The sequence below is a fragment of the Oncorhynchus kisutch genome, linkage group LG27 (genome assembly GCF_002021735.2).
Source record: "Oncorhynchus kisutch isolate 150728-3 linkage group LG27, Okis_V2, whole genome shotgun sequence".
In the NCBI taxonomy this organism is placed as follows: Eukaryota; Metazoa; Chordata; class Actinopteri; order Salmoniformes; family Salmonidae; genus Oncorhynchus; species Oncorhynchus kisutch.
Genome location: NC_034200.2, coordinates 25,987,849 through 26,015,414, shown reverse-complemented (window position 1 = coordinate 26,015,414; position 27,566 = coordinate 25,987,849). Strand labels below are relative to the sequence as shown.

The following is a 27,566-nucleotide window of genomic DNA, read 5'->3' as shown; positions in this document are numbered from 1 at the left end:
CTCTTTCTAATGTTTCATTTCATTAGAGATGTTGCATTTTATAATTTGAACACCTGTTCTTTTTTGACAAACAAATGTGGGGGGGGGGGGGGGGGGGGGTCTGTAACAATGGTGAGGTGTGAGTGTCAGGTTAACCACATGGTATGTCTCAGGATGGACAAAGGTGCAGTCAGGATCTGAACACCCCATGGTTCCTCCCCATGAGAAACAAGTTTGAGTGTTCGGAGATGAAACACCTAAGTTCTTCTGCCTGGCATGGAAGTGGCTAGAGTCCAGAGGTGTAAGGATAATGAAGAGTCTGAAACTAGGGTATTTGGTGAAGTGTTTTTGTTAGTTTTGGAGTTAAGCAAGGTTTTTCGGTTGTTCGGCTAGGCGCCAGCCGAACTGAAGCATGCTGACGCCTTAAGACAATTTTCTTAGACCCCTAGCCAGGATTAGATGTGCTGGAGAGGATTAGATCAATGCTTTGTAAGGTCCAATCACAGATTTTTTAGGTGTGTATGTATGTGTGTCGTCTGACCTTTTTTCAGCTGGATGTTCAGTCTCCTGCCGACCTTTTTGGTGAAGCCCGCCGTGGGGGTGGAGTTTAGCACCCTGTGAGGGGAGGGGGTGCGGCCTGGAGGGGCATGGCCTAATGGGGGCTTGCCCATGGAGCCCCCATGGGCAAGCCCATGGGGGTGAGGTAGAGAGGTGTAGGCGTCACCCTGCTCGGGGTGCTGGTGAGGGTGGGGACCACGGGACATCCTCTGTGATATAAGATAAGACAGCATTTCATTATCAGTTTAGAAAGAAATTTGCCTTGCATCATAAACGCAACGACAGACCCTCGTAACCCGGACGGCGCTGGGCCAATTGTGCACCGCCCTATGGGACTCCGATCACGGACGGCCGGGATCAAACCAGGGTCTGTAGTGACGCATGTAGCACTGAGATGCTCCGCCTTAGACCGCTGCGGCACTCTGGACACTCGACAGACAATATACAAAACGTAGAGAGACCTGTGGGGTGTGGTCCAGGCCTGAGGTTGTGCTGCTTCTCTCGCTGGCTAGGGAGTCAGGGCTGAAGCTTCCAGAGGAGTACGCCACGTCGGGGTTCCTCTCGCTGTGCGACAGCTGCTCGTACTGGGCCTTCATCAGGTTGGGAACCACATGGAACATGATGACTGGTGAACGCATGGCCTGGCGGAACATGTTCTGGGCTCTCAGGACAGGAAGGAGGGAGAAGCAAAACAACTCAACACAGATGTTGGATCCGACATAGTCTGCATCTCAAATGGAACAGGAGGAGTGTGTCCTGAATGGCCTCGTCGAAAGTAGTGCTCAATAAAAATTATTTGGTGCCAATTTATGACTCAAGCACACATTACACACTACATTAGTTGTGGTTATCAACCCTGCTGGTAGGGCACCTGCACAGCACAGTGGTTAAAGCTTGTAGAGAGTAAGAATGTATAGCTTTAGAATAGGCTTGCCAGTTTCATCATGTAATCCCTCATATGGCTCAGATGAAAGGAATGGGGTTTCTGAAGCACGTTTGGAGAAAAATCATTTTAAACCCCAACATTAGGTAGTGTAGATATGAACTGAAACCATCTATTTAGTGTAATCTTACCATAGCAGTAGTCTTGTTAGCCACACCTGTTACAGTAGATTAAAGCAGACTTTGCTAGACATCTCGGATATGTCCCAAATGCCACCCTATTCCCTATATAGTGCTCTACTTTTCACCAGGGACTTTAGGGCTGTGATCAAAATGAGTGCTACATTGGGAATAGGTTGCCATATGGGATGCACACAGGCAACTCCTCTCTCAAAACAGATTAACAGACATCATTACCCCACTCCCAACGACCGTGCAATTCCTAGCCTTATTCCCAGCCACTAGTAATATTCCCAAATCAAATGTGATTTGCCACAAGCTCCGAATACAACAGGTGTATTACAAATCAAATCAAATTTTATTTGTAAAATACACATGGTTAGCAGATGTTAATGCGAGTGTAGCAAAATGCTTGTGCTTCTAGTTCCGACAATGCAGTAATAACCAACAAGTAATCTAACTAACAATTCCAAAACTACTGTCTTATACACAGTGTAAGGGGATAAAGAATATGTACATAAGGATATATGAATGAGTGATGGTACAGAGCAGCATAGGCAAGATACAGTAGATGATATCGAGTACAGTATATACATATGAGATGAGTATGTAAACAAAGTGGCATAGTTAAAGTGGCTAGTGATACATGTATTACATAAGGATGCAGTCGATGATATAGAGTACAGTATATACGTATGCATATGAGATGAATAGTGTAGGGTAAGTAACATTATATAAGGTAGCATTGTTTAAAGTGGCTAGTGATATATTTACATCATTTCCCATCAATTCCCATTATTAAAGTGGCTGGAGTTGAGTCAGTGTCATTGACAGTGTGTTGGCAGCAGCCACTCAATGTTAGTGGTGGCTGTTTAACAGTCTGATGGCCTTGAGATAGAAGCTGTTTTTCAGTCTCTCGGTCCCAGCTACGATGCACCTGTACTGACCTCGCCTTCTGGATGATAGCGGGGTGAACAGGCAGTGGCTCGGGTGGTTGATGTCCTTGATGATCTTTATGGCCTTCCTGTAACATCGGGTGGTGTAGGTGTCCTGGAGGGTAGGTAGTTTGCCCCCAGTGATGCGTTGTGCAGACCTCACTACCCTCTGGAGAGCCTTACGGTTGAGGGCGGAGCAGTTGCCGTACCAGGCGGTGATACAGCCTGACAGGATGCTCTCGATTGTGCATCTGTAGAAGTTTGTGAGTGCTTTTGGTGACAAGCCGAATTTCTTCAGCCTCCTGAGGTTGAAGAGGCGCTGCTGCGCCTTCTTCACGATGCTGTCTGTGTGAGTGGACCAATTCAGTTTGTCTGTGATGTGTATGCCGAGGAACTTAAAACTTGCTACCCTCTCCACTACTGTTCCATCGATGTGGATAGGGGGGTGTTCCCTCTGCTGTTTCCTGAAGTCCACAATCATCTCCTTAGTTTTGTTGACGTTGAGTGTGAGGTTATTTTCCTGACACCACACTCCGAGGGCCCTCACCTCCTCCCTGTAGGCCGTCTCGTCGTTGTTGGTAATCAAGCCTACCACTGTTGTGTCGTCCGCAAACTTGATGATTGAGTTGGAGGCGTGCGTGGCCACGCAGTCGTGGGTGAACAGGGAGTACAGGAGAGGGCTCAGAACGCACCCTTGTGGGGCCCCAGTGTTGAGGATCAGCGGGGAGGAGATGTTGTTGCCTACCCTCACCACCTGGGGGCGGCCCGTCAGGAAGTCCAGTACCCAGATGCACAGGGCGGGGTCGAGACCCAGGGTCTTGAGCTTGATGACGAGCTTGGAGGGTACTATGGTGTTGAATGCCGAGCTGTAGTCGATGAACAGCATTCTCACATAGGTATTCCTCTTGTCCAGATGGGTTAGGGCAGTGTGCAGTGTGGTTGAGATTGCATCGTCTGTGGACCTATTTGGGCTGTAAGCAAATTGGAGTGGGTCTAGGGTGTCAGGTAGGGTGGAGGTGATATAGTCCTTGACTAGTCTCTCAAAGCACTTCATGATGACGGATGTGAGTGCTACGGAGCGGTAGTCGTTTAGCTCAGTTACCTTAGCTTTCTTGGGAACAGGAACAATGGTGGCCCTCTTGAAGCATGTGGGAACAGCAGACTGGTATAGGGATTGATTGAATATGTCCGTAAACACACCGGCCAGCTGTTCTGCGCATGCTCTGAGGGCGCGGCTGGGGATGCCGTCTGGGCCTGCAGCCTTGCGAGGGTTAACACGTTTAAATGTCTTACTCACCTCGGCTGCAGTGAAGGAGAGACCGCATGTTTTCGTTGCAGGCCGTGTCAGTGGCACTGTATTGTCCTCAAAGCGGGCAAAAAAGTTATTTAGTCTGCCTGGGAGCAAGACAGCCTGGTCCGTGACTGGGCTGGATTTCTTCCTGTAGTCCGTGATTGACTGTAGACCCTGCCACATGCCTCGTGTCTGAGCCGTTGAATTGAGATTCTACTTTGTCTCTGTACTGACGCTTAGCTTGTTTGTTAGCCTTGCGGAGGGAATAGCTGCACTGTTTGTATTCGGTCATGTTACCAGACACCTTGCCCTGATTAAAAGCAGTGGTTCGCGCTTTCAGTTCCACACGAATGCTGCCATCAATCCACGGTTTCTGGTTAGGGAATGTTTTAATCGTTGCTATGGGAACGACATCTTCAACGCACGTTCTAATGAACTCGCACACCGAATCAGCGTATTCGTCAATATTGTTATCTGACGCAATACGAAACATGTCCCAGTCCACGTGAGCCTCTTGTTTTAGTTTCTGTCTGTAGGCAGGGATCAACAAAATGGAGTCGTGGTCAGCTTTTCCGAAAGGGGGGCGGGGCAGGGCCTTATACAACCTTACAGTGAAATGCGTACTTATAAGCCCATTACCAACAATGACAGAACAATGATGAATATTCACTCCCATGTCAACCTCTAATGATGTAGCCCTCCCACCAGTTCCTCAAAAATATAATGGAGAAGCTTTTCTGACATTTAGCATGTGTGAAAACCCTGTCTTTTTATATATAATAAAACTCCGTTTTTAACTATTCTTGTAGACCAGGGGTACTCAACTCTTACCCTAAGACATCCAGAGCCTGCTGGTTTTCTGCTCTACCTGATAATTCATTGCACCCACCTGGTGTCCCAGGTCTAAATCAGTCCCTGATTAGGGTGGAACAAAGGGAAAAATGCAGTGGAACTGGCTGAAGTCCAGTTGCGTTTGAGGGCTGTAGACTGTTGTTCCTGTCCTGAACTGGACTCTAGAACTTCACTCCCATTCCTCCCAGAATCACATGGGAATCCTGTTCAACCACTAGGCTACACTATGGCCATAGGTTATTGTGAGTGTGTAAGTGTGCACACAAAACAAATGACAGCTGTTTTTTCACAGTACACCAGTGCTTATGCTTCTGAAAAGCACATTACATAAAGCATGATGAGGAATGTAAGATTGCATTCAAAAGCTTTAGCTGGATTCTAGAATGGCATGCAAGCAGCGTACAACAGAACTAGAATGAATAGAATGGCCTCCCCCATTCAAGTCAATGACACCATAATGGGTGGCCTGGCAGCCATTTTGACTGTACAAAATAGGAATGAAGGAGGAAGCCATCATTCTATTTCTATGGAACAGTATCTGCAGCAGAGAACAATGGGAGGCAGCAGCAGTTAGCTAGGCTGTTAAGATCTGCTCAGACTGAGGAGCTGAGGGAGAGAGACAGATCAAAGCCGGGGATGCCCTGAAAGTCAGAAGCCAAGCAAGTTGAGCAGAGGTAGGTTTGATCTAGGAGTCTAATAGGAAGATGTTAGCATCCAGTAGCAACAGATGGAGCTGCTAAATACATAGAGGTATAGAAAGGATTGCAAGTATGGAGAGGACAGAGGCTGAGAGGAATGGCAGGAAGCCTCCATATTACCAAGATCCTACAGTAGGAACGACTTAGGAATCATCAAACAGGAATGGGGTTAGCTTAGCAACAGAATGCAGCAGAGGCCATGCTTTGGTTAGAAGACATGGCAGTGGAGAGTAAGGGAGAGGAGCAGAGGAGGGCTGGCAGGGAGTGGAGGGGGGCTCAGGACCGGTGGTCCCGGTCGGTAGGTACAGGCGTCTTACTGTTCAAAGCGGATGTTTCGCAGGTCTCCATTATTAATGCGTACGATGCAGTCATTCTCCCGGAACAGACTATGTTGCTCCGCCTTGCCTCCCCTCTCCAGGCGCTTGACCAACAAGCCGAGAGTCCTGGAAACATTCAGAAGCAGACGTTGGTGTAATACGGCTGGCAGCTGTGGAAGAGGCCTTAGGGTTCAATATGGCTGTTGGGGTAGACAGAGCAGGCCTGGAAAGGGGAGGACTACTGAAGCTCCAGCAAACACCTAGGCTCTACATGAATAAGGTGTGTTTCAAATGGCACTCTATTCCCTATGTAGTGCACTAGTGCCATGTTGGATACATGCATAGGCTCATAACGAAGAGATAAGCAACATGTCCTCCATGTCATCTGCATCCTTACCTTGTTCACAGGCTAACACTGATTGGTGTATGGTTTTAATTCATGGCAAAGTGTAAAGTGGAAGTGAGATATGAGCCACTTTGTCTTGGCTAGATTCCCAACCTGGTCACATTCCATTCTGGCCACCTAGTCATCCCCCTCGTTCCTAAATCGGCATGTCACTCCTCATCTCTCCACCTGATAGCTGATGTGTGGTGAGCGTTCTGGCACAGAAATGGTGGCCATGAATCACTGAGGTGGGTGCCTCACATTGGGTGTGGATGAGGTGAAATTCTCCCTACTATGTAAAGTGCTTTGAGTACCTCAGTTGGTAGAAAAGCGTTACATAAATTCAAATAAATTATTATTAAGTTGGCGGCGTTATGTTTGTCAGTAGTAATTTTGGTGTCTGGATGAAAGTGCCGGTCTTCTAAAACAGCATAGGTCTAATTACTGTAGCTAGGTGTGCCCGTTCTCTCTACCTGAATGCAAAGTTTCGCTCCTGACTGAGCTGCCTTATGCAAAACAAATAGTCTTCAGCTGTGACAGCTGTCAGAGAAAGCAGTAACCCTCCATACAGTAGCAAGATGCCTCGGGCTTCCTGACTGCTACACAATGCTGACTTCACTGAAATACTGAATACAGAGTAGGTCATCCAAAATCATACAAATTACCATAAAGTGCTAGAACTATTAAAATAATACTTATTGTTCACAGGTATGTTTAAACACAGATTCATTATAACAAAATATGTTTTCCAGAACTTCTAGTTGGAAGTTCCTCTGAATCAGTAGCGAATAAGCTAGCCTGGGTACCCGTGTTTGCCATCATGCCAATCCTTGCCACACCTCGTCATGTTTGGCATGACAAGGAGTTGACATGACAGCACAATCAGATCTGGGACCAGGCTAGGAATTGTAAACCTAGCTCTGTGCTAGTGGACATATGTGAAAGAGCTGGACCATTAAATAAATGATTCCATTACATCTTCTAACAGAGACTGTAAATGTGTATAGGACTGCTGAGTACAACCTTTACATCATGTAAATACTTCAGACAGGAGTGACGGAGGAACATGACAGTCACCTGCAAGCACTGAACAATCCTGATTGATCACTGTAAACTAGCTAATCACTTCATGATGTGAGCATGACATGCATGTTGCGTTGTTCCATGTGTAAGGGGAGTGTGTGTGTGTGTGAGTGTTTGTTTTACTGGGTCACATGAGGATGCAGGTAACATAGCAGAATAAGCTCGCTCTCTCTCTCTCTCTCTCTCCCCCCCTCCTTCCCTCTCTCTACTCCCCCCTCCTTAATCGTGGCAGTGTTATGCCTGCGTAGCGTAAGTATCCTGCTGCCTTTTTTTTTTTAACCTTTATTTTACTAGGCATGTCAGTTAAGAACAAATTCTTATTTTCAATGACGGCCTAGGAACAGTGGGTTAACTGCCTGTTCAGGGGCAGAACGACAGATTTGTACCTTGTCAGCTCGGGGATTTGAACTTGCAACCTTCCGGTTACTAGTCCAACGCTCTAACCACTAGGCTACCCTGCCGCCCCTATCTATCCGTCTATCCAGTGGTGGCTGTAGTGGGAGGGCTTTACCTGCGGTCCTGGGCACTGAAAGGCACTACATGGATCCCCAAGGGCCCGCCGTCATTGGACACTTCTACCAGCTTTACAATGTCACTGTGAGACAATGAGGATGAGGAGGGGTGAAACCACATGGAAATCAGGAAGGGGAGAAAAACAACAACAAATAGAGCAGGAAGAAATGAATAAACAACTAGGGATGAGCATTACGCCAGGTTTTGGTTTCTCCCAACATCCCAGGTGACAGAAACGCATCATTCAGAACCCAGTTCTAAGGAGCGTCAAGGGAGGTTTCCATACACACTACATATACATATCATATCTTATGTCTTGACCTTCAGACAGTCTATCACATAGGATTTTTATAGGGAAATCTGAGACAAGTAAACTATCAAATTCCTTTAAAAAAATAGTGTTGTACTTGTATTCTTTGACCTCTAACCCCTCGAGTTTCCATAGATTGGTGCTTAGTAGTTGTGTTTCTATTACCTTTAGGACAAAGGTTATTTGCATAAAAATATAGTTGTATTCTATTAGGAGGCGAGGACGCCTTCCTTTTGGGGCGAAATAATATCAATAACATACTGTACCTGAAGATTAGACTGATGGCATGAAAGAGATGGCAGTTAGAAAATGAGTGTTATTACTATCACCATGACAATGGATCAGTACATGATACCTTTTATGGTTATGACGACATTTGGTTTATGCTCAAGTTCCTTAAAAGAACATTAGCCAGGGGTTTAAAAAGATTATCTCCAAACTTGTGGAATTCAATATGTATTGGCCTAAATCTAAGACTCTTGACAATAAATGATTACATGGAGAATACAATATAAGATCAGAAGTGTTAGGTTCAGCTTAGAGGTAGGTAGTTAACTGGTACTCATTCCACTGCTACAGATTAATGTTATTCCTGTACTTGTTAGGGATCAATGTCAGGTGATCAGAGAGGTGGTTACGTTGAGACAGAAGCTCTGGATGAATCCCAAACGACACCTTATTCCCTATATAGTGCACTACTACTTCTGACCAGGATCCACAAGGCTCTGGTCAAAAGTAGTGCACTATAAAGGGAAAAGGGTGCCACTTGGGACGTAGTCCTCGATCTGTAATTGGACGACCCTTTCAGAGACGACTTACTCCAGTGACCTCACAGGGGTGTGGGCCATACAGGAGTCAGCTCGGCCAACCGGCTCGATCCTGCCGTTCTCCTCCTCCCCGTGCCCCCCCTCCTCCTGCAAAACAAGACAACAACCATAGAATTACATGTCTACAAGGATCTATGCCTGCAACATGAGCATCTTATCAAACCAAGCCTCCCGAATCTCATTGGCACAGACATTGAAAGATGGTCCATTCCACACCGGCTGAAATGAGTCACAAAAAAATGGTACGCAGACAACATGACATAAGACGGGTAACCTACATATGAGCACCCATTACAGCCTATGCCACTATTAAAACCTGAAAAATGTTCAGGACTGATTCCTATTGTGAGAGCGAGAGAGTGAGAGAACAAGGAGTAAGAGAGAGAAAAAAAGATGGACTAGACAGGGTCATTAAAATTTCATGGTGATACTGGAGAAGGCAGCAACAGCTCGCCTCATCAGTATGAAAATGAACACATCGCCACAGTTCCCTGTACGGTTGCCATGACAGTGCACTGTTTGCTGCTGCGGGGGGGGACATACAGTGGAGGGCTGCAGTACACCGGTAATCTAGTCCTGTTCGTCTCCTTCACAACAGGATGACAGTGGCTACAGTGCATGTCTCATAGGAATCATGTCCTATGCTTAACAGGTTGTGAATGGGTTTCTAAACAAGAGGAAAACGGTTTGGGACACTGTGGGTTACACGTACATGACAATTCTTGCATGGTGTAGACATAGAAAGGGAGATATTTATGAAAAGGTCAAGAAAAATACAATCTTCACATTCTATTCCCAAAGACAACACTATGCTCCTTGAAGAGCATGTGAATCACATTCATCACCACAGATACAGGAGGAAAGTCACACGGCCACATTTCAATAGTAGCTCCTTCGATGGACTTTTGTTTTATTCATCGAGTTACAATTCCATTTCCTGATTTGCACAGTGGGGTTCAACTTGGCTCTCTAACATCACAGTCTGAGTCCCAAATGGCCCCTTATTCCTTTTATAGTGCACTACTTTAGACCAGCGCCGGCTGGACCCTGGTCAAAAGAAAGTGCACTCTAAAGGGAATTAGGGTGCCATTTGGGATGCAACAGTGTCTCTCCCCCCAGGTAAGGCGCAGGGACACTGAGGTGACAGAAAATGTTGAGGGGACAGTGGCAGTTTTCCATCAGTAAACGACTGGCTCGGGGGTATAGGGCCTCATGACAAACACAAACTGCCTATACTAGCTCATGTTGACTTGAGTGAATCAAATGGTTTTGTTTGCACTAAAACACATTCAAAAATGCCCCTACAACACAGACAGCTACAGTACAAGATGTGCTTTGAAGATCTCACATTTGATTAATACAACATCAACCAAATAACTGTTCAAACGTCACTTAACTGCACTATGGCACCAGCCCCTCCTGTGACATCAGGTTGTACATATCCTCCCATTCTAACCAAGTGGTTAGATCATCACATCTATAATTCAGGGCTGGGCTTGGAGTTAATGGCTACTGGGAAGACAGGCTACAGGCGGGTAGGTAGGGCAGGTCGTGGCCCAAATGGCACCCTATTCCCGTTATAGTGCACTGCTTTAGACAGCTCCTAGTGCTCTAGTTAAAAGTAGTGCACTATATAGGGAATAGGGTGCCATTTGAGAAAGCCACAGGACAGGACATATTTTATTTTTCAGCTGAGTCATTGTTTGTTTCCTCATCTTAGTGCGAGTGTCTTGTCCACAATGGCACTCGGGCCTGTGGGCTCATTACATTTTAATAGTAAAATCCATCCCCGTGTGAATGAAGTGGACCGTGTAGCAGATGGCCAAAGTGCACTTTAATGAAGTGTGCTCCCGCTGGAAATGGACAGCTGATTGTTTACGGACACAAACACAAGAAAGAAACACAACACCCATACATTACCTACAAGACAGACTAATACATGGAGTAAACGTGGAACTTGGACATATGCTCTTAGCCCAGGTGACTACTCTGAATATCCTTTACACTTAACCCCACTACATCTTCTGTCCTGTCCAGAGTCACATATGTCCATCCTGCCTCGCTGCCATGTTTTCATAACAGGAGGAAACACTGGGCGAGCACAATGCTCCTCATCCACAATCGGAGTCTTGACAGAGACACACCGGACAAACAGGTTCTGGGTCAGTGGCTGGGTGACCCCTCTCAGGAAACCCCTCAAGGATAGATTTGGGTCAATTTCTGGGGAATGTGATATGTATACACAGAGTTCCAGGTGCCCCCAGGATCATATAGGAGCCCTATACCACGTCATTCAACTACCACGACATTCAACTCCACCTAAAACGTCATTCAACTACACCTGCCACGACATTCAACTACACCTGCCACGACATTCAAATATACCTGCAACGACATTCAACTACCATGACATGAATGCCATGGTAGGTGTAATTTAATGTCATGGTAATTGAATGTCGTGGTTGGTGTAGTTGAATGGCTTGATTGGTGTAGTTTAAACTACACCAAACACGACATTCAACTACACCAACCAAGCCATTCCACTGCCACGACATTCCACTGCCACGACATTCCACTGCACCTGCCACGGCATTCAACTACACCTGCCACGGCATTCAACTAACACCTGCCACGACATTCAACTAACACCTGCCACGACATTCAACTAACACCTGCCACGACATTCAACTAACACCTGCCACGACACCTGCCACGACATTCAACTACACCTGCCAAGACATACAACCGCACCTGCCACGACATACAACCGCACCTGCCACGACATTCAACCGCACCTACCACGACATTCAACCGCACCTACCACGACATTCAACCGCACCTACCACGACATTCAACCGCACCTACCACGACATTCAACCGCACCTACCACGACATTCAACCGCACCTACCACGACATTCAACCGCACCTACCACGACATTCAACCGCACCTACCACGACATTCAACCGCACCTACCACGACATTCAACCGCACCTACCACAACATTCAACCGCACCTACCACAACATTCAACTGCACCTGATGTCATTCAACTACACCCACCACATCATTCAACTACACCCATCACATCATTCAATTATTCTCATAAACGGTCTAAGAATTGAGAGGGGATAGATTTAAGATACGCAGTCTAAGTGTAGTAGGACTGTCAGTGTCAACTCAAGTCATTGCGATTATCTGAAATAGGCCTCATCGTTGCGGTTTTGTTAAGTGGCTCTTACCAGTATGCAAGGCACGTAAACACTTTCCTGGTGGATGGTTGAAACTGCTGAGGCTGACACGACAATGCACCCCTCACCCAGTCTGAGGTAGTGTAAAGCTAAGGACTGCCTGGTGTACTGTCTGTATATAAAACAGGCAATGAGAGTGGAGAAAAAGCCAAAAGATAAAACATCCAGCTAAGCCTTTTTCAGAGCAACAGCAGCAGAGCAATAACAATACGGAGGCGCAACATTAGATGTATCTACTTTTATCTAATTACAATGAGCTCTGTCGGTAAATCCACTTAATTCATGAGCATCAATTTCAGATATCCATACGATCACTGACGGAGCAAGGGGAGAGGAGATATCCATACGATCACCGACGGAGCAAGGGGAGAGGAGATATCCATACGATCACCGACGGAGCAAGGGGAGAGGAGGTATCCATACGATCACCGACAGAGCAAGGGGAGAGGAGATATCCATACGATCACCGACGGAGCAAGGGGAGAGGAGATATCCATACGATCACCGACGGAGCAAGGGGAGAGGAGATATCCATACGATCACCGACGGAGCAAGGGGAGAGGAGGTATCCATACGATCACCGACAGAGCAAGGGGAGAGGAGATATCCATACGATCACCGACAGAGCAAGCGGAGAGGAGATATCCATACGATCACCGACGGAGCAATGGGAGAGGAGATATCCATACGATCACCGACGGAGCAAGGGGAGAGGAGGTATCCATACGATCACCGACGGAGCAAGGGGAGAGGAGATATCCATACGATCACCGACGGAGCAAGGGGAGAGGAGATATCCATACGATCACCGACGGAGCAAGGGGAGAGGAGATATCCATACGATCACCGACGGAGCAAGGGGAGAGGAGATATCCATACGATCACCGACGGAGCAAGGGGAGAGGAGATATCCATACGATCACCGACGGAGCAAGGGGAGAGGAGATATCCATACGATCACCGACGGAGCAAGGGGAGAGGAGATATCCATACGATCACCGACAGAGCAAGGGGAGAGGAGATATCCATACGATCACCGACGGAGCAAGGGGAGAGGAGATATCCATACGATCACCGACGGAGCAAGGGGAGAGGAGATATCCATACGATCACCGACGGAGCAAGGGGAGAGGAGGTATCCATACGATCACCGACAGAGCAAGGGGAGAGGAGATATCCATACGATCACCGACGGAGCAAGGGGAGAGGAGATATCCATACGATCACCGACGGAGCAAGGGGAGAGGAGATATCCATACGATCACCGACGGAGCAAGGGGAGAGGAGGTATCCATACGATCACCGACGGAGCAAGGGGAGAGGAGATATCCATACGATCACCGACGGAGCAAGGGGAGAGGAGATATCCATACGATCACCGACGGAGCAAGGGGAGAGGAGATATCCATACGATCACCGACGGAGCAAGGGGAGAGGAGGTATCCATATGATCACCGACGGAGCAAGGGGAGAGGAGATATCCATACGATCACCGACGGAGCAAGGGGAGAGGAGATATCCATACGATCACCGACGGAGCAAGGGGAGAGGAGATATCCATACGATCACCGACGGAGCAAGGGGAGAGGAGATATCCATACGATCACCGACGGAGCAAGGGGAGAGGTGGTTACGGACTAAATACCAACAGGACACACCGGATGTGAATCTGCATAGCAATACCCCCTGTATATAGCCTCATTATTGTATTGTGATACTTATTAAAAATGTTATATTTTTTACTTTAGCTTATTTAGTCAATATTTTCTTAACTCTATTTTCTTCAAATGGCTTTGTTGGTTAAGGGCTTGTAAAAGTAAGCATTTCACGGTATTCAGAGCATGTGACAAATACAATTACATTTTAAATGCTGTTTTAATGGACGTAGAAAGTAGAAAACACTGCAACGAGACGAAGACGACATGCAAGTGTTCCTTGTAGAGAGCTCATTTATACATAAACCCATCTTAACAGTTTCCTCTGACAGACTGACTACCACAGGACAGCCCTGCTATAGTATACTCCTTCCCTGATACCTGCATTGCTTATTTTTTACAACAATCACACAAATTCCTCCTGAATTGACATAGGTGCTGGTCCAACACATAGCAGCGGTTTATGTTGTGTTTGGGGGGGTACAGGACACAGCGTAATTGGTCCAACACATAGCAGCGGTTTATGTTGTGTTTGGGGGGGTACAGGACACAGCGTAATTGGTCCAACACATAGCAGCGGTTTATGTTGTGTTTGGGGGGTACAGGACACAGCGTAATTGGAAACATATGAGACATGAGGCACTGCAGGAGCTGTAATACACATGCACACACACAGTACTAATAGAGTCTGAGAAGGTGGGATCCTTCATATGAGCTTCCTGATCATCTCTGAAAGTTGAGTGGGATCACACAAACACATTTGTATTTGTTACGGCTGTTATACAATACATTCACATTAAGTGTGTGCCATCAGGCCCCTATTCTACAACACAATACATTCACATTAAGTGTGTGCCATCAGGCCCCTATTCTACAACACAATACATTCACATTAAGTGTGTGCCATCAGGCCCCTATTCTACAACACAATACATTCACATTAAGTGTGTGCCATCAGGCCCCTATTCTACAACACAAAATACGTGTGTACGTGTGTGTATAGTGCATATGTTATCACCTGTTTGTGTTGCTTGACAACCCCCACTGTTCCATAAAATATACTTTATCTGGTTTTAATTTTACCGCTGGCATGAGTTACTTGATGTGGAATAGAGTTCCATGTAATCATGGCTCTATGTAGTTATATATGCGCAGTACAAATAAATAGCATAATCATGTGTTTACATTTGGAGCTGTATTGATTTCGACCTGACTAAATGTAGTATTGCATTGTTTCCACCTGTTAATGTGTGAATTCCAGAAGTGTTTACGGTCTCCGAGTCCGCTGTGCCTCCGTCCCAAATGGCACACTATTCTGTATTCCGTGCACAAATTTTGACCAGGCCTGTAGGGTTCTACGCAAAAGAAGTGAACAATAAAGGGATTAGGGTGCCATTTGGGACACATACATTCTCTCTACTGTGGTAATGAAGCTGGTGTGAGACTGTTTGCATGGAGGGAGCCATTTCTCACTCCACTGAGCACATCGAACACTGACAACACTGAACAGGAATTAACAGGCTTGTGTGTGCCAGCCAAGGTGAGGATGAAACAGAACAATGAATGCATAGTTTCACACAATGGGGAGGAGGAATAAATATACATAAGCAGAATACACGCTACACTGAGGTAACAATAGAACAGGGTTCCCCAACTGGCGGGCCCGTGGGCCTTTATTTGGCCCAAGTTCTGCTTTTTTCAAATATTCATTGTTGGACACACAATTCCATAAAAACACCAGGAAATCAGCTCCAAGTCACTTAAATTGAATAAATCTGTTGCCAAGTATTCCCACAGATATTAGACACACGCATGATCATACAGAAATGTAAACAAGGTTTGAAACTATGTTTAGGTCAAACATATCTGTTTGGGCTTCTTGTGGTCAATTTGCAGTCTACAAATTATTTGTAATTATGTTCCAGCCCCCTGACAGTCCGCTCAAGAAAAAAATGTCCCGTGGCTGAATCTAGTTGATTTCTGCAACAGAAATTGCCCCTGCATGTTTAAGAAATTAATCTACAGATTAGCCGTAAAGGAGCGAAGGTCACTTCAGTGTTAGTTGGTTAACATAAAGCACTTGCTAAAGGTCGATTGCAGTGGTATATCAGAGTAACATTGTGTTACAGGCAGTAACAAGCTCCAGAGTGACGCAGCGGTCTAAGGCACTGCATCTCAGTGCTAGAGGCATCACTACAGACCCTGGTTCAATCCAGGCTGTACCACAACCGGCCGTGATTGGGGAGTCCCGTAAGGAGGTGCACAATTGGCCCAGCGTCGTCCGGGTTAGGCCGTCATTGTAAATAAGACTTTGTTCTTAACTGACTTGTTAAACAAAATGTTCCATAAAACAAAAAATGTCAGGTTAATAAGAGACCTACATAAATGGTGACAACTGAAAGCTGGGGTGGAGATCGCAAGAAAGAAAAAGCAAACAAATTTCACAAGAGGCCTATTACCCACACAACTAGTCCTGTGAGATAGCAGTCTTGGAGCTAGCAGGGAAGACGCATGGCAGTCTTGGAGCTAGCAGAAGATAGAGAAACTACAGCTTTTTTCCTCATTAGAGAAAAGGCTGGTGGAGTCACATTTATCCTAGGTTATGATAGTATGCTTATAATGGTACCAACTGCTTTCTTTAAAAGTGAAGGAATTTCACCTTTGTGGCTCCCCACTTTGCAAGAGAGTTGGTTCTGTTCTGCTATAGCGTCAAGCAGTCCATAAAGACTCAGAGTGCTAGGATTTAGGATCAGACGTGCCTTTTAGATTGTAGCAAATACATAGACAGGGGGGCTTAGATCCTTGATCAGCACTCCTACTCCAAGACAATTCAGCATATGTGGCAAGGCTTCTAATCATCTTCTAACGACTACAAAAAGAAAGCTAGTCACGCCGTGGACATCAATGCCACCCTACTAGACGAGCGAAGCACCTTTTTCTCACACTTCGAACAACAACGACTGATCTGCCGAGGAGAGCCCCTGAAGACAATGAGGGCTACGTCCTTACGGTCTCCACGGAGAACGTATGGAAGTCATTCAAGCATCTTAACCCTCGCAAGCCTGCCGGCCCAGACGGCATCCCTAGCCGCGCCCTTGGAACATGTGCAGACCAGTTAGGTATTGTGATTTGGGTGATTTTCAATCTCTCTAGCACAGGCCGTTGTCTCCACCTGCTTCAAGATGATTACCATCATCCCCGTGCCCAAGAATGGGGAAGTAACTGTACAACTACCGACCTGTAGCACTCACTTCGCTCATCATGAAGTACTTCAAGAGGCTAGTCAAAGACCACATTACCTCCATCCTCCCTGACACACTCACTGCACACTGCCCTCAACCAGGACAAGAGGGATGCTGTTGATTGACTACACCTCGGCCTTCAATACACTGTGGGGAAGGTACGACAGCAGCCCCCCCCCCCCTCCATAGCCCTATGAGTCCTGGTCAAAAGTAGTGCACTCTAAAGGGAATAGGGTGCCATTTGGGATGCACACCAGCATTTGCAGATTGAATTTGGGATGGATACAGATATCACTGGGCTCGTCCAGTCTGTGGGGAGACACAGTCTGACAACTGGTAATGCTCTTGTAAGAATGGAAATCAGAAGGACAGAACGGCAAGCACTGTTTTTATATTTGTGTTACACAGTCAGGGGCCCATACTAAGTGGTATCATGCCAGGGCACTGCATCGTGTCAAAGTGGGTATTAGTTCTAATGATATAGATGGCATTCTGGCGCTACTTTTGATAGTACTACTCATGTTTAAACCAACGATAAAACACAAGGATAAAGGACATCTCCTGCTCTCGTTCCCCTGTTCACATTTAAGTGCCCTGTTCTCCTGCTCTCGTTCCCCTGTTCACATTTAACAGTGTCCTGTTCTCCTGCTCGCGTTCCCCTGTTCACATTTAACAGTGTCCTGTTCTCCTGCTCGCGTTCCCCTGTTTACATTTAACAGTGTCCTGTTCTCCTGCTCGCGTTCCCCTGTTTACATTTAACAGTGTCCTGTTCTCCTGCTCGCGTTCCCCTGTTTACATTTAACAGTGTCCTGTTCTCCTGCTCGCGTTCCCCTGTTCACATTTAACAGTGTCCTGTTCTCCTGCTCGCGTTCCCCTGTTCACATTTAACAGTGTCCTGTTCTCCTGCTCGCGTTCCCCTGTTCACATTTAACAGTGTCCTGTTCTCCTGCTCGCGTTCCCCTGTTCACATTTAACAGTGTCCTGTTCTCCTGCTCGCGTTCCCCTGTTCACATTTAACAGTGTCCTGTTCTCCTGCTCGCGTTCCCCTGTTCACATTTAACAGTGTCCTGTTCTCCTGCTCGCGTTCCCCTGTTCACATTTAACAGTGTCCTGTTCTCCTCTCATTCAGGTATTGACCATCACAAATCTGAAGAATGGTTTCTGGAAATCATTAACCGTGTATTGATTGCTAGGGGGTTGCGTGTTAGCGTGTTGTGGGGTTGAATGCCGCGACAATATGCACAATGCCTCTGTGAGGGAGAAATTCCCAGGTGTCTTTCTCTGCTAGAAGTGGACCCTCAGGGAGAGACCAGCCTTGGAACTCCCATCTCGCTCAGCGGGGGTGTCACATTAAAACAAAAGAGAACAAAGCTCACAGGGAGAGGAGAAAGATAAAGATGAGACAGAACGACGGCGAGATTCTAGTACGGTCGGTGCAGCCATGGAGACCAGAGAGAGATGAGGTGAGGTAGGAGAGGGGAAGAGGAGCAAGCGAACGGAGAGTAACCTAGAACAAATAATACCACTCCCCGATTAAGTACTTCTCCACAATCCTGAGGCCACAGCAGCACCTACTGGTACGGAGAAGAGCCCCGGCCTCTATGGGCGTACGGAGAAGAGCCCCGGCCTCTATGGGCGTACGGAGAAGAGCCCCGGCCTCTATGGGCGTACGGAGAAGAGCCCCGGCCTCTATGGGCGTACGGAGAAGAGCCCCGGCCTCTATGGGCGTACGGAGAAGAGCTCTAGTACCTCTCTAGTATCTGTATGGGCTTATGGAGCTGTGGTCCCCAGTGGCCAAGACAAGAAGTCGACCAATCACCCTCAACTGTCTTATTAAGCCTCATACAAAACACCTCCACCGCTAGCTACCAGGAAGCCAGCAGCACATCCTCCTGAAGCAGCTCCATTAGCCATGATTTATGGCTCCACGGCCTAGCTTCACATGATTTATCATACCAAACCAGGTGACTGTAGGCTTCCGTTCTGCACCAGTGCCACCTGAGGGACTTCCCCCATCTTTGTTGTAGTGTGCAGGACATCAGGGAGTGCTGGAGGGACCCTAGCTAGCAGTTAATACTGCATGTAGTTAGCCAGCAGTGATGATTAACCTACTGTTTGTACGGCTGTGTGAAACAGGCTTCTCATCTCCAGGGTGGTTAACTAATGCACCGATCACTAAACCAAGTCCAACCATGACAAAGGACATGGATACACACCATGGCCTAATGGACAAGGACAAACCGGACAGAATGATGATTAGGTAAATCCATGGAACGGTGGTGGTATCTTTTTTCACCTGACATGGATTGCATGTGTAACATTCATTCAGGAGCTGCATGAAGCGTATACAGCCAGGGGCAACCAAGCACATCCACGCTAACCTCAGGCAATACTGATACAAGTGAGAATTGAAGCCAAAGCCTATTTCTAATAAATATTCATTTCTAAAGAATTCCAATTACAGCAGCGAACAAGATATGGGTGGGCATTGGGTATTGTACAGGCATCTCCTCTTTCATCTGCAGGTGTGTGTGTGTGTGTGTGTGTGTGTGGGGACTGGCTGTTACTGCAATACTCCGGCCAAAGAGACAGTTCACATTGCATGATGGTGTTCAATGTAATTTTTTTAATTGAATTGAAAGTCTCACTCTCTGCTATCTATGTTGAGCCAGACACGCACACGCAAGAATGTATATGCACCCATACTTTATAGATAGTAAGTGTATTCAAGCATACCAAAAAGTGTATTGAATCCCCTTTGGGTCCTGGTCAGAAGTAGTGCACTATAGAGAGAATAGGGTGCCATTTAGGACACAACCATAGTGTTTTCTCCACACTGTCATCCAAGGGATCCCCCATCAGATTGGCTGTGAGATACTCTGTCTGCTGTGAGAAGTGGTCGGTCATTACCTAGAAGTGTATTCAAGCATACAAAAACAGACCCTACAAAGTGTTTTTACACACTGTCGCCCATGTAGTCCTTCTTCAGATTGGCAAGAGAAGTGGTCATTACACCCTGCTCCTGCACTGCCAGCTGTGGCTCATTAAAACACATGACAGTTTTATGAACACACACACAGATCTCTGCGCTCTCATGTTGCCACAGCAACAGTACCTGTTGCCAGAGCGGATGAAGGCGATAACATTTCAGGATTCACATCACAAACTCAGTTTGAGTTTTCAGAGCATTCTCAGAACCTCAATGACTTTCAGAGTTCCATCACTGGACAAACAAGACATTTCCCCCAACTTTCAACATCCCTCCATCCTTCCCCTCTGAAAAAAATCTGAACAAACACTTACAGCAGTGAGAAAGCAGAGCCACTTGATTCTTCCCAAATGGCAGTCTATTCCCTATATAGTGCACTACTTTAGACAGGGCCCATAAGGCTCTGGTCAAAAGAAGTGCACGAAATAGGGCATAGGGTATTATTTGTGATACAACCACTGACCCTTCACGGTGATGGCAAAAGCCCTATACAAAACAGACATCTGTTGGGAGATGCCTCTCCAATCCAGTCTGATTAATGGAGTGACTAAATCGTTCATGGCTTCACTATTCCTTTTCAAATCAGCTCATATCTCATGGCGCTGACAAAATAAATGAACGGTCGGAAGAAAGAAGTTATATGACGATCACTATTATGAGAAACATCCTAGGCTATGAACTTCCGGCTTGTGTCCTTAATAGCACCCTAGTCACTACATAGTGCATTACTTCAACCAGAGCTGGTCAAAAGAAGTCCATTATATGGAATAGGGTGCCATTTTGGACACCAGTTGTCGTCAATGTGGCTTCTCCACAGCAGAGCAGCTCAGTCGGCCCAGCGCCCACAGACAGATGAACATCTGAACTCATTCTGTCAGTAATGCCATGGTTTACATGGAGGAGTTGGAGTGAAGCAGCGAGGGCGCAGAGGGCAAAGGGCGCAGAGGGCAAGGGGCGCAGAGGGCAAGGGGCGCAGAGGGCGAAGAGAGGGCGAAGGCGCAGTGGGCGAAGGCGGAGAGAGCGAAGAGAGCGAGGACGCAGATGGCGCAGAGAGCGAGGGCGCAGAGAGCGCGGGACGTACTTAGCAAGGGCCCCCACACTCTGGATAATACAGTCTTCTAAATGACTCAAATATACGTAATGTTAATGTGACCAGGTTTGCATGTACAGTACAGTGTGTGGTGCTACCTGCTCCTGTCTCTCCAGCCAGCGGTCTACCATGGGGTGGTTGGCGCTCAGGGAGGAGCGGGCCGTCTCTCTCTGGAACTCTCTCTGGTTTGCCCAGGTCCCTGAGTCACGGGGGAGACTACGGTACGTGTCCACAACCTTACCCTAGATAGAAAAAGGAACAAAGAAGAATCTTAGGGCTGGTTTCCCAGACACAGATTATGCCTAGTCCTACTACAGGCTAGGCTTAATCTGGGTCTGGGAAACCATCCCTTAAAGGGATACTTCAGGATTTTGGCAATGAGGCCCTTTATGTACTTCCCCAGTGTGAGAGGCCCTTTATGTACTTCCCCAGTGTAAGATGAACTCATGCATATCACTTTATTTGTATGTCCAGTATGAAGGGAGGTAGCAGATACCATAGACTTCCAGTCACTGTGTTAATGCTAGCTAGCAATTGCGCTAGAGCTAGTAAGTGACTTCCTTCAAACTGCACACAACTTCCTTCAAACTGACTCTGGGGAGGTAGATAAAGGGTTTCATTTACATAATCCCAAAGTTTCCCTTTAAAGATAAAGGCTATAAACATAGTTAGCGTGGGGGGCCCTTGCTAAGTTCGTCTACATACAGTACACTTAGGGGAGAGCATTTGAGAGGACACAAGTAGCTAATGTCATACACTGTAGATCAGGAGTGGGCAATTTATTGGCCTTGAGTGCCATGTTGGGATTCCGAAATTGAGGGCCGCACTAACTTCCTTCAAACCACATTTGCTGGCCAGAAAAAAAGGTAAGTTATTTGAAAATACAAAAGGGCCATTTTAACATATTTTCCATCTAGTTGTAGACGTTCAAGAGTGGACTGGAGTGGTTTAACCCAAAATAATTATCCGTTTTTTACTCAAACCTCCTGCGGGTCAGATTGAATGGCCATAGTTTGCCCACCCCTGCTTTAGATAGTGTACAGGGGAGTTGTATGATCGTTGGCAACCTTTCTCTCCAGGCTGTTGGCTTCAGTGCTGGTGTCTCCAACAGAGTGTCGTGGTTTGAGGAAACCAGCTGTGGTGGACCAGCGGGTGGGGTTCTTCCTGGACGGCTCCTCTGGCGGCAGGGTCACACGGGGGTCGCTGAATGGCCCGTTGACCGTAGCCAGTGCTGGATCACTGCTGCGACGCACATGGAGGGGCATATCTGGAGGAGAGCAAGAGACCGTGCGAGATGGTGAACGACAGAGAGGAGGGAGAGACAGAGAAGGTCAAAATGAGTTTATTTGGGAAAGTATGTACTTCCTTACTTTGGCCCATCGCTCCAGCAAACAGCTGGGTTTCATTCAGTTGACCTTCACTCCAGGGTCCTCCATATTGATGTCTGCTTTATGTCACTTTATTAGGTTTGTGTATTGGTCCTAATCAGGACCTTAGTTTCAGCAAGGACACATGTTTGTGTTGTAGTCCAAATCAAACAGACTATGATGCTCAGCAGCAGTTCTTGCCAATTCCCTTCTCACAGTAGTAATTAGTCCATTCTTAATGTGAACCAGAGCAGTGTGGGTGATTCTCTCTTATAAAGCCATTACAGTCTGGGTTCCCAGTGCTGTGTCAATACACAAATCAGCAATAGAATTAACAAAAATTAGAATTCAGAGTTCACCACTATCAGCTGTAAATTGGTGTTCTGGAGCCCACTATTATGCCTATGCTCAGTAATTATCGGAGGTTGGTGTAGGCTGACTTGCCAAGTGAAATAAAGGTTGCATAAAAAAATATTATGCAGGGGTTCCAAAACCTTTGGCCCGCGACCCCATTTTCATACAAAAAACATCTGTGACCCCACTATGTAAAAAAAAAGGTATGTAATCAACAGCCAATGTTTACTTTTGTTATTTGGGCTATAAAGCTAGAAAGGTATTGGGAAGTTCAGAAGATCATCAGGCAATAATGTATTATATTCTGTGTAGAAAATAACATTGATGTTCTTTTTCCCCCAGTCTAATTTAGTGCCTGGTCTTGTCCACTCGGTTCTAACGGCTTGTGGGCATAGTAGAGGGAAACATTATGTACCTGACAGTCATTTTTCGGTGATGGGGTCATAATAAAGCTCTTTATTACAACGGCATCTAGCGTAAGTTTTGTGAAACAAGCGCAAATTCTTTCGCAACCCCATTTTAAAATCAGGCGACCGCACACGGCGCCGTGACCGCTAGTTTGGGAAACGCTGGGTTAATGATTGAGTAGCTTCGGAGAGCTTTCACATTAAATTGTACTAAACAGGTCAGTCAACTAAATTGGATTTTTGAGATTAGATGTGAATATGCTATAATGACAAATTGTCGGCATAATCAGACCAAGCAGGTTCCTAATTTATAACCTTTTAGAGCAATATACTTTCTAACCTCATCTAACTATAGTTAATAACTTATTATGGCTGGGGGCAGTATTGAGTAGCTTGGATGAATAAGGTGCCCAGATTTGCCCAGAGTAAACTGCCTGCTCCTCAGTTCCAGTTGCTAATATATGCATAGTATTAGTATATTTGGATAGAAAACACTCTGAAGCTTCTAAATCTGTTTGAATGATGCATGTGAGTATAACAGAACTCATATGGCAGGCAAAAACCCGAGAAAAAAAATACAGCCAGGAAGTGGGAAATCTGCAGTTGGTCGATTTTCAACTCAGCCCCTATTGAAGATACAGTGGGATATTGGTCATGTTGCACTTCCTAAGGCTTCCACTAGATGTCAATCGTCTTTAGAAACTTGTTAGAGGCTTCTACTGTGAAGGGGGGCTGAATGAGAGGGGAATGAGTCAGAGGTCTGCCAGCAGCCACGAGCTGGTCACACGCATTCACATGAGAGGTAGCTCCCGTTCCATTTGCTTTTCTGAAGACAAAGGAATTCTCTGGTTGGAACATTATTGAAGATTTATGTTAAAAACACCCTAAAGATTGATTCTATACATCGTTTGACATGTTTCTACGGACTGTAACAGAACTTTTTGACATTTCGTCTGCAACTAGTGAACGCGCTTCGTGAGTTTTGATTTGTTTACCAAACGCACTAACAAAAGTAGCTATTTGGACATAAATGATAGACATTATTGAACAAATCAAACATTTATTGTGGAACTAGGAGTCCTGGGAGTGCATTCTGATGAAGATCAAAGTTAAGTGAATATTTATTATGTTATTTCTGACTTCTGTTGACTGCACAATATGGCGGATATATTTTTGGCTTGTTGGGTCTCTGAGCGCCGTACTCAGATTATTGCATGGTTTACTTTTTCCGTAAAGCTTTTTTGAAATCTGACACAGCGGTTGCATTAAGGAGAAGTTGATCTATATTTCCATGTATAACACTTGTATTTTTATCAACATTTATAATGAGTATTTCTGTAAATTGATGTGGCTCTCTGCAAAATCACCGGATGTTTTTGGAACTACTGAACATAACTGTGACTTGGCTCTGACATAATCGTTTGTGGTGCTTTCGCTGTAAAGTCTATTTGAAATCGGACACTGTGGATTAACAACAAGATGACCTTTAAAATGATATGAGATACTTGTATGTTTGAGGAATTGTAATTATGAGATTTCTGTTGTTTTGAATTTGGTGCCCTGCACTTTCACTGGCTGTTGTCATATCATCCCGTTAACGGGATTTCAGCCCTAAGAAGTTTTAACTGACGGTATATCTTTTTTTTAACAGGGCCTAATTTTATATTACTATATCTTGCAAAACTGGTATAAATTGAATGAATCTGCACAGGGTCCTCTATGTAAATTGGGACAGTTTTTAATGGAAGATGACATTTTGCCAGTAGAATAATTTGGACAATTGGCTCATGGCCAAAGAGTAAAGAATACACAGCTAACAAGACTGGATAGCGGAGGGACTCTGAATAAAATGAACTTCTATTTCTAATAGTTTTTCTGATCATATTCCTAATTATAATCTTGACAATTAATGGAATGCTGTCTTCAGCAATTTGATTCCAGTAGGCAGCTAGAGGCCGACAGAGGCCTCGGAGTTTGAATCTGGGGAGGCTGGGTGGTCAGACGTGTTAGGACAGAGTTATCTCCTCCCTCCCTGTAATGCTCTGTCCCATGACTAAGACAGAGACACCATAGTTCTGAACACGTCTCTCACGCTCCTGGTGAACAGACACCCGCTTTCACAGCGCAGCATCACGGGACTCCTGCTCGGTGTTCCAGTTTGGATGAAGGAGATAGTCATAAACAGAACTCTATGGTGATGTGTCACTGAATGTTCTGGGAGACATGCAGGGGAGAGGAGCCATTGGAAGTAGCACTGAGGAGCCGCAGCATAGTGGAGACATTCCCATCGGTCAGAACATGGTGATGTGACACTGAATGTTCTGGGAGACATGCAGGGGAGAGGAGCCATTGGAAGTAGCACTGAGGAGCCGCAGCATAGTGGAGACATTCCCATCGGTCAGAACATGGTGATGTGACACTGAATGTTCTGGGAGACATGCAGGGGAGAGGAGCCATTGGAAGTAGCACTGAGGAGCCGCAGCATAGTGGAGACATTCCCATCGGTCAGAACATGGGAATGTGGCACTTGGTGTCTTCAAAAGCCTTGGAGATATTGGAGCCTTGGAGGTATTTTATTAAAACAGTGTCTTAGCTACAGCTTTTCCAGGGTTCCGCTTTCTGTTGTGGTCCATTTATAGGACCCAGTGGAGCAGCAAATAAGCCGTTGATATTTCTGACATAGTTTGGAGAAGAACGCTGAAAATGGAGCTTAACTTTGTTGCTTTTCTTTTTGTGCTGCACACAACAACTAAATGTTTGTATATACTGTAGCACAGTCTTGTTTGCTGTTGATGACATACTGCTATTCTGTTACAGAACTCCCACTCAAAAACAGTTTCCAACCAAAAGCCCACTTAGACTAATGTTAGTTAATGGCATCTTCCTGATGTTCTGTAACCACTCAAGACCAGCGGGCCAAAACATTTAATGTGATCATTTTATGTGGCTAAAGAACTGACTGCCCTAGATTCCTCCCACAGGAAAATATATGCATAGCCACAGTAGATATATCTGTATGCTACATAATTCCCATCAATGGTTAATGCTCCTTGGACCCAGTGCAACGTTCTGATGCAAAACGTTGCCGAACGTTGCAGACAAAAGCCATGAATAGAGCAGACATGATTCCTTGGTGTACATGTCGGAGAGGCATGCTCGTTTTACGTAGCCCAGGCGTTTGATTTGTGAACTTACTAGTTCGGAGGGCGGACGGAGTGACTTCTATCTCGCTGGCGGCCTGGTAGGGCTGGAAAGCAGACACGCTGCTTGTGTTGAGCTCGGTGGCATACAGGTCGGGACTCTGGGTGCCCGTTGAGCTGGCGCTGGTGCCGTCGCCACCATGGTGAGGTTCCTGTTCATCATACACCGCCACCAGCTGCCGGAAAGAGGGAAAAAGATGATTACTTTATTGACCATTTACATGTACTACATATGCAGAAGTGGCAGCTACTCTTCCTGGAATCATTACATTATCAACAGACATGTATCTTTTGTAAATCATATACTGTATCTGGGAGCAAGACATACAGTAGCAGTCAAAATTTGACACCTACTCGTTCAAGGGTTTGGTTACTACATGATACCATGTGTTATTTCATAGTTAAGTCTTCACTATTATTCTACAACGTAGAATAGTAAAAATTAAGAAAAACCCTTGAATGAGTAGGTGTCCAAACTACTGACTGGTACTGTATAGAATAGTGAAAAGCTTAGTGTGTGGTGTGAAGGAGTAATAGAAAGTCGGGAAGAAGTGAGAGAGAGGTGGGAGGGAATATGAGCAAGAAAAATGTGTGAGACAGAAAGAGAAAAAGAAGGAGAGAGAAAGAGAGAAAGGAGGAAAAAGAAACAACTTAAGAATTCAAGTTGACGTCTGACTCTAATCGATATGGATCCCACCAATGATTTTATCTACTGTATGATTCAGGCTTCCTCTCGTACGGAGGCCTTATTAATTCCAAGGACAAGAACCCCTGCAGTTAATTGAATATGACATTCAAGCCGTCACTAAGACGTCCACGTGTGTTCAGCTGGCTTGCGTTATTGGTTCGGTGCGGAGAGGAAGGATCAAAATAGTTCAAAAGGCCATTAACAGTACAGTCACAGTCACACAGGCAGAAAGCCACATTAGAAACGGATCTTATTCACCATGCAGTACAGCAGAGGCCCAAAGGCAACCAAATGTTGTCCGTCTCTGACTCCCGTACTGGCCACAACAGAGACAGAGTCAGGCAGAGTTTGAGGGCACAATAACACTACCGGTATCTGTCCACTGGAGGTATACGGTCTTTTTCCCAAATGGCACACTATTCAATGTAAAGTGCACTTCTTTTGACCAGTCTCCAGAATGTGTCACTCTCAAGCCTATGATAAAGGATCCGTGTTAATATCTACTGGTAAGTTAC

General features: G+C 45.9%; 1 protein-coding gene across 5 annotated transcripts in view; it reads right to left on the bottom strand.

The window, feature by feature from the left end:
* The window catches only part of LOC109871558 (partitioning defective 3 homolog), a 217,153-nt gene that overhangs the window by 102,072 nt on the left and 87,515 nt on the right, over positions 1–27,566 (bottom strand). For 4 of the 5 annotated variants that reach the window (XM_031806547.1, XM_031806546.1, XM_031806544.1 and 1 more), the window contains exons 3-10: positions 26,359–26,539; positions 22,103–22,302; positions 21,134–21,277; positions 8,803–8,897; positions 7,672–7,755; positions 5,693–5,818; positions 999–1,200; positions 521–746 (exon numbers count right to left, since the gene is read on the bottom strand). In XM_031806547.1, coding sequence (XP_031662407.1) covers positions 521–746; positions 999–1,200; positions 5,693–5,818; positions 7,672–7,755; positions 8,803–8,897; positions 21,134–21,277; positions 22,103–22,302; positions 26,359–26,539 — 1,258 coding nt within the window. The remainder of the gene's footprint in view (positions 1–520; positions 747–998; positions 1,201–5,692; positions 5,819–7,671; positions 7,756–8,802; positions 8,898–21,133; positions 21,278–22,102; positions 22,303–26,358; positions 26,540–27,566) is intronic. The other variant, XM_031806548.1, reaches the window with a different exon arrangement.